Below are 8,112 nucleotides of genomic sequence, written 5' to 3' on the forward strand. Positions count from 1 at the left end.
TTCAAGACACACAGTGAATCAGCACTCCTCAGAGATAGATGCCACAGAGTTATGAGAGAAGAGTCTGGCTTGAGGAACTGAGTAATTACATGGAAATTTGTTCTTTACTAGCCCAGATGGGGTTTTGTCTTACTGTTTTTCAATTTTTTTGGAGAAAAAATTCACCACAAAATAAACCCAAAAGAAAACTGTATGAGAAAGTCTCCATATTACAATCTGGAAGTGATCAATTTAAAGATGCAAAAGTCAGCAGGTTTGGTATTCAGAATTTTCACGGTCACATTGAACTTGTCTTCATGGTACACAAGTATATTCTGGGTTATTGTCCTCGTATGGGTTCACTGCTAAGCATGTACTCCTTTTGGTTGTTTTGGCTCTTAGCCTCACATGTTGGGGCAAGTTAATGCTGTATATGAATTTTAATGTGTATTTCCTCACTTTGGTCCAGGGCCAAAATAGCATGCAGGGAGATAGGGCAGTGATTGATCCTGGCACTCCTGAGAGTAGTAAGCTCCTTAGGATATTAAAGTTTAATCACCTCTCAGAAGTGGATGAAGACCACTGAGGACACCGGGAAGGATACCAGTCTACCTACTTGTGTGCTTTTAGTTTTTTTTTGAAGCACAGGACACCCCATTTTTTTCCTGGGCTGGAAATGGGGAGGAGGAACAGGTAATTCAGAGAGAAATTAGTGTAGGATTAGTCTGGGAATATAGCCTAGCTAGGCCGCTAGCTATCAGTTGGCCAGATTCTCCATCATCCACAACCTTGGAGGCTCCCCCAGCCTGAAACAGCAGGGTGTGTGGATGTTGTGACACAGAGCTCGTCAGGGTATGTAGATGCTGGGATGCTGAGCTCCAGTGACAGAGGCTAACACCTGAGAACTCTCCCTGTTAGGGCCCAAGCACCCCCAGATGCCTTTCTCTTTTTCTCATAGGAGTCTTTAATGCCTATGTACCTAGTGTGATATGAGACCTTTATAATATGTATCATCTCATTGATTTCTCAAAACATCTATTCAGGGTAGATATTATTAATTTAATTTATATTGTTAAAAAATAAGAGGCTCATAGAAGCTAGCTGGCTAAAGTACCATAGTCAGTAAGATAGCTGGGGTTGGTTACTGGGTTCATCTGATTCTATAGTCATGCTTGTCCATGAAATACAGTTTTCATCAAGACTTCTAGAACATTCAGAGGCTGGCAGGTGCAGAAGAGTTGAGGTGAAGGGCAGATAGTGCCCGGCAGGAAAGAGAGGCACGGTTTTCTTTGAGAGGCAGCTGTGACCCCTTCTGTACCCTCGGGCCTGGCCTCCCACTCTGCCCTAGCTTTGCTGTGGTGAAAACTCTGCAGGGTAGGGGTGGGGGGTAGCCTCCTTGTGCTTCTTTAGCACTTGGCTGGCACTCCCAAGCTTGTTCAACAGGTGGCAGCTGTTGGATCACTCAAGAATAAAGACTTCTCAGGATCTCAGTTTGCTTCTCTGAAAAATGAATCCCATAGTCATCTCTGTCTATGCACTGTGTACCTGGAGAGCATGAGAGCATTTCTTCAAAGTGAATGGAAGCGGTGTGACTTCTCTGGGCAGGCTGTGTCCCCCCTCCCAGCACTGGTTCCTGTGCAGGCACTCACCCCGCAAAGCTCAGCAGGCCACCAAGTCTCATTTCTAGTGAATGTCATTTAAAAGCCAAAGCAAGCTGACTACAGACTTTTTAACATGCGTCTCTCATCTGCTAAGCAGAAATCCCTGTAACTTGTTAATAGTTCTCCTCTTATTTTTTTGTAGTGAAACCAATTGAGGCCCTAAATCAGTACCATTCATTCCATCATGGGCCATCTGAGAAAACCATTTAGAGTTGTGGAAAGTCATCTGCTCCATCTTGCACTTCCTGTAGCAGAGCCAGAGTCAGGCCCAATGGAGCATACCTATCCCAGGACAGTGCCGTGTGCTGAGCAGGTGGTCTCCTTGGGGACCACATAAACACCACATCAGGGAGGGCAAGGGCAGACCTTCAAAGAGAGGAGAGCATATACATATCCTGTAAAACACAAATCTCTGTACAGCAGGAGTCAGGTTTCTCCATGTGTGCCATAGCCCTAATTTCAGTGAGGCTCATGGCATTTAAGGTGAAAAGGAGGAAAACATGTAGGATACCTCCAAGAAGATAAATGGATCCCTGGGCTTTCCACGAGGCACAGCCCGTTTAGCCACACAAAACCATGAAGCATGAGATGTGCTTCTTCCTCCTTCTCCAATCTTCCTTTTCCCAAAATGCCTTCATTATATTGAAGTGATTGCTTGTGTAGTATTTGGACTTGCTCATTTGCACTTTATATGAGTTTGATGTTTAGATACAGACATAATACTGACAAGGACAGAAAGGAGGGGACTCTAGTTCAAATCCTTCATTTCACAGCTGAGGAAAATGAAAAGGTAGTTGTGTTGCTTGTGACACAAGCTGCGCAGAGGTCAACGGACCTGTGTTTGAGCCGAGAGCTCTTCTCAGTGTGGCTTTATCTCTAGTTGTAGAATAAAATCTAATTTTCTGAGGTGGGCACTTACTCTAGTAGTTAAGCTGTCAGTTAAGATGTGGGAAACCTGGATTGAGTTCCCGGCCTTAGCCCTGGAGTTCAGCTCCAGCCATTGTGGGCATTTAGGAAGTGATTCAGCAGATGTTTCTCTCCCAATCTCTCTGCATCTCAAGTAAATTTTCAAAATATTATTTAAAAAATCATCACCCTTCTCTGGAAGGAATTTAAGTTCTGAACTGGAAATGAGGAATGAGTTTCCTGAATGGAGTCTAATATCAACAGTTATTTATATTTAAACCCAATTCTACCTTGAAGGCTTATTTGGGGAATTCTTTTGACCAAGAGAAAGGTGATTTTAGTTGGGTTTTATAAAATTTAACTGAAAAAATCAGCAAGAGCCACATTTGTGCTTTTCTTGCCAATACCACTACCTGTATCTGTGAATGTAGGCTAATGAATTTTTTTTCCTGCTAAAATTAACTTTGGGCTTCTCTTGGAAGAATCTGATTCTTAATTCACACACCTGGGTTGCTCCATCCCTGCACACTGGGAGGGTTTCTTTGTAGCCCTGTGACTCTGGAATCCTGTCAGATTTCTTCACATTTTCCTCATTGACAAAAATCTGATTCCTGCTCCTTTCCACCTAAAACCTCCTTAATCATTTTATAGCCCTCAGGTTCTAAGGGTGCCAATATGAGTTGTGGGTGAACTAAAGGGTATCCCACTCCTTAGGGGCTAGGGTGGAGTTGGGTGCTCAGCTCCTAACAGTTCTGGGAAAGTTCCAACCTTCCCTGAAGGAAGATATTCCGTCAGAGGAGATTCCCCACTGAGGACAAAATGGCTGCTCCTGCTGCAATCAAAACGTTGGCGCTGCAGCCCCAGCATGCACCACTGTCTTTAAAGCCCACTGGGCGAGGCAGGAAGTGGATGCTGCACTGTGCTTCTTGGTCCCTTGAAAGAAGATGCTTGTAACAAGAGAACATATGTGAAATAGATTGGTGCATGAACCACGAATCCAGCTTCGACATCCAGACATCATGAGATCAGTTATGTCAAATACTGATTCAGGGACTTTTAGAAATGAAAGAAATCTGTACATCCTCTAACCTGAAAACTTGTTAGAGATGCACGTTCTCAGGCCCTGGCCCAGACTTGCAGAATCAGAAACTCTAGGGAGGGAGTCACAAGTCTGTGTCTTCATCAGCCCTCCCCCAATTCTCATGTGCACTTTAGTTTAAGAATCACTCCTCTGAGTACTTTGAAATATGGAATTTGGGTTGTGTAATTTGTTCTCAACCTTTGATGTATATTAGAATAATTTGGAAGGACTTTTGAAGTAATTCCGATGTGGTGGTCTCCTGCCCGGGAACCCTCCTCTAGATGGTCTGAGGTAGAATCCTGGAACACTGGCGTTTTTTTTTAAAAAGTGGGCAAGTTCCTCTTGGCTTGAAAACCAGCGATCTAACTCACTCCCTCATCTCTGGGTGTGGAAATGGACACCTGGACAAGGTGAGTGAGGGGCTCAGGGTCATAAGGTGGGTTAGTGCAGCAAAACTGTGAATAGAACCTTAATCTCCCAGCTTGCATGGCCTTTTGTCTTCACAAATATCTAAATCTTAGTCAGGCTCCTGTCAAGAGAAGACAGCAGATCTTTTGAGTCCTAATGACTTTGTTTCTGGATAGCCTTGCTGTCTTCCAACCTCATTTTTTTTTTTTTTGACAGGCAGAGTGGACAGTGAGAGAGAGAGACAGAGAGAAAGGTCTTCCTTTTTGCCGCTGGTTCACCCTCCAATGGCCGACGCAGCCGGCGCGCTGTGGCCGGCACACCACGCTGAAACAATGGCAGGAGCCAGGTACTTCTCCTGGTCTCCCATGGGGTGCAGGGCCCAAGGATCTGGGCCATCCTCCACTGCACTCCCGGGCCACAGCAGAGAGCTGGCCTGGAAGAGGGGCAACCGGGACAGAATCCGGCGCCCCGACCAGGACTAGAACCCGGTGTGCCGGCGCCGCAAAGCGGAGGATTAGCTTAGTGAGCCGCAGTGCTGGCCCCAACCTCATTCTTATGATACTCCTGCTCCTAATGTCTTTCATATGACAAAACTTTAATCTCTTACCCCAGTTTCCACTTGGGTCCCTCTGTCTGCCTTCCCAGTCCCAAGTCCTGACTTGGAGCCCTCCACTAGTACCCATTTTTTCTTGAGATTAGGGTCCTGCTTTGGCATCTTACGTGTTGACTGCAAGACTGAAAATGTCCAAGTAGACAACAGTCTCTGTTGAAAACTTAATGCATTTTCTTTGCTTTGAGAGTGGGACAAGCTGATGGGTGGATTTGAATTATGATCACCAGAGGTGTTATTAGAAAGTGAATTTGGGCTGGCGCCGTGGCTCACTAGGCTAATCCTGTGCCTGTGGCGCTGGCACACCGGGTTCTAGTCCTGGTCGGGGAACCGGATTCTGTCCCTGTTGCTCCTCTTCCAGTCCAGCTCTCTGCTGTGGCCCAGGAGGGCAGTGGAGGATGGCCCAGGTCCTTGAGCCCTGCACCCGCATGGGAGACCAGGAGGAAACACCTGGCTCCTGGCTTTGGATCAGCGCAGCGTGCCAGCTGCAATGCGCCAGCCGTAGCGGCCACTTGGGGGTGAACCAACGGAAAAGGAAGACCTTTCTGTCTCTCTTTCACTGTCTAACTCTGCCTGTCAAAAAACAAAACAAAAAACAAAACAAAACAAAACAAAAAAAAACAAGAAAAAAAAGAAAGTGAATTTGATGGATGGTGAAGAGAATATTGAAAGGTTTATATTATTTTTATGTTCTTAGAACTGTATCTAAAAATCACATTGTCTGTTAAAAACTAATTAAAAATTAAGAAAAACTTGGACTTACTAAGGCTCTTACAGGGAGACACAAACCTATGAGTTCAGTGTTCAAAAGAACATTTTTTTGTCCTGCCTTGTGGAGTGTGTATGTGTGTGTGTGTGTGTATGTGTATGTGTGCCTGTGTGCACAGGTGGAATCACTTAGCAGAAGTCTGCTGAGTTAAGAGAAAGCAGTGATTCTGTAGAAAACAGCCCATCTTGGACATCTGAAGGCACCTCCTGCATGGCATGCACTTGGCCTAGACAGACATATCTTCAAAGGCCTCTGTCTCAATGGTATCCTGTTTTGCTTTTCAGGAGGCAGCACAGGCACTTCTCCAACCACCTCCAGCACTGGGACACCATCCCCTTCGGCTTCTTCTCACCTGTTATCTCCATCCTGTTCTCCTCCAACTTTTCACCTGGCCCCCAACACCTTCAATGTGGGCTGCCGAGAGAGCCAGCTGTGTAATCTAAACCTCTCTGATTACCCACCATGTGCCCGAAGCAACATGGCTGCCTTGCAGAGCTACCCGGGGCTGAGTGACAGTGGCTACAACAGGCTCCAGAGTGGCACCGCTTCAGCCACTCAGCCCTCCGAGACCTTCATGCCTCAGAGGACTCCATCCCTGATCTCAGGAATACCAACTCCTCCCTCGTTGCCTAGCAACACCAAGATGGAAGCTTACAGTGGCCAGCTGGGGTCCTTCCCCACTTCCCAGTTTCAGTATGTCATGCAAGCAGGCAATGCTGCCTCCAGCTCCTCCTCACCACACATGTTTGGGGGCAGCCACATGCAGCAGAGCTCCTACAATGCCTTCTCCCTCCACAACCCTTACAACCTCTATGGATACAACTTTCCCACCTCCCCTAGGCTAGCTGCAAGCCCAGAAAAACTGAGCGCCTCTCAAAGCACTTTACTCTGTTCTTCTCCTTCCAACGGGGCCTTTGGCGAGAGGCAGTACCTGCCCACGGGGATGGAGCACAGCATGCACATGATTAGCCCTTCGCCCAATAATCAGCAGGCAAGCAATGCTTGTGATGGCCGGCAGTACGGGGCGGTCCCAGGCTCCTCCTCCCAGATGTCTGTACACATGGTTTAAAGGCCACGGAGCCCACAGCAGTCAAGACCCCAGAGTCTCCATGGGCAGATCCTCCTATCTGGGAGCCCAACACCTTTGGAAAACAGGAACTTTGTATTTTGTTTGCTGGTTTGTTTTTCTGGAGGAGGAAGACGCATACACAAGAGCAACAAGAGACACTTGTAGGCCACTGAAGGATACTTGCGGTGCATCATCCACAACTCAGTGGTCCTTCTCCTGCCTTCCCAAACCTTAGTGTAAAGCATAGTCTATGCCAGAGTGGCCTTTGAAGTGACTGAATCATCATTTTATAATAATGTTAAGGGAGATGCTAGCGTGTAGCAGCCATGAAAAGTTACACACACAGACCTACCTATACATGCACACACGTGTATTCGTACATAAACTTGTGCAAACACAAACATACATGTACCCCGACTCTGAACTGGGTGAACTCTGTGCAGGGAGGCCCAGAATGGGTGCTTTCACCAAGAATTTGTTGATGTACAACACTAGATGGACTGGGCCGGCCGTTGCTGCCAGCCTTTCTCCCCTGCAGCTTGCCGTGCTTCTGGAATGAACCATGTATCCTGGAATCCTTACCCGTTGATGAAGGTGGGACGACATCAGTTACAACTGGACTTGGCTTCCTGACAAAGATCGCTCTTAATCTCTGGCTGTCTGCACTCCCTGTGCCAGCATTGACGTTCCCAGTGGTGCCTGTGAAAGAGGGAGTCAGGGCAGCTGAGCAGGACAGAAAGAAAGAGAAAGAATAGAGGGCAGGACTGAGTTGGTGAGCAGGACTGGGAAAGTGTGAGCAATGGTGGGAGTTTTGATTCACCAAGGAAATGTGGTTTTGGTTTGTTCTCCCACCTGCAGGTTATAGGAAGAATCTTGGCATTACTGAAGAGTGAACCTCCCAGGGACACTGTATGGTCAGGGCACTGCGGGCAGGGACTGGAGCAAGTAGTGCTACCTGATCCCACATGACAGATGTGACCCAGAAGGGAGGCGCACCACGTGGGGAGTGCTGATTCCACAGCATGCAGCCTGGCAGGGGAAGGGGACTAGGAGTGTGAAGAAGGAAGAGTTTTACCATCCCCTCAGATGACACCGAGAGCAGTGGCAGTGGTGGCCTGGTCTCCGCATGCCAGATCCAGATGCCCGCCCTGGACCTCCTGCCTGCTAGCCCCTGTGGCGGGAGAAATCCTATCTTGGTCCAGGGAATCGCAGATGGATCTTCTCCACTCTTCCACCTGCCCTTAGATCTCCATTTTTATCAAATAGTTCTTTGCATTTTGAAGTTTGGGTTTTTTTCTTTTATTTTTCGTTTTCCCTTCAAATCCTTTAATGATAAGCAAACAAGTGAAGCTTGGTGCAAGCTACAATTTTTAAATGGTGTGGAAATGCAAATAATACCAAGTAAAATAATACAGATATTATTGAGATTTGTGGTTTTGAAGTGTTGTAGATAAATGTATTTATGTGCCTAGTGGGGAATCCAATATTATGAATATTAAAAAGGGGGCAATAAAAGGGTATGTAAAATATGTATGAAGAAAAGGTGTATAAAAATTTGCCCTTATGCACGGAACTCTGTTTCTAAGTGCCAAGCACAGAAAGCCGCTAAATAAAACCTTTGCAATTGTG

The 8,112-nt window shown here is 46.6% G+C and overlaps 1 protein-coding gene across 5 annotated transcripts in view; it reads left to right on the forward strand.

Moving 5' to 3' along the window:
- TBX15 (T-box transcription factor 15) overlaps positions 1–8,112 on the forward strand; it is a 142,928-nt gene extending 134,816 nt beyond the window's left edge. For all 5 annotated transcript variants that reach the window (XM_051858756.2, XM_002715697.5, XM_008264587.4 and 2 more), the window contains one exon: positions 5,699–8,112. In XM_051858756.2, the coding sequence (XP_051714716.2) occupies positions 5,699–6,483 (785 nt within the window). In that variant the 3' untranslated portion in view covers positions 6,484–8,112. The remainder of the gene's footprint in view (positions 1–5,698) is intronic.

The sequence above is a fragment of the Oryctolagus cuniculus genome, chromosome 7 (genome assembly GCF_964237555.1).
Source record: "Oryctolagus cuniculus chromosome 7, mOryCun1.1, whole genome shotgun sequence".
Lineage (NCBI taxonomy): Eukaryota > Metazoa > Chordata > Mammalia > Lagomorpha > Leporidae > Oryctolagus > Oryctolagus cuniculus.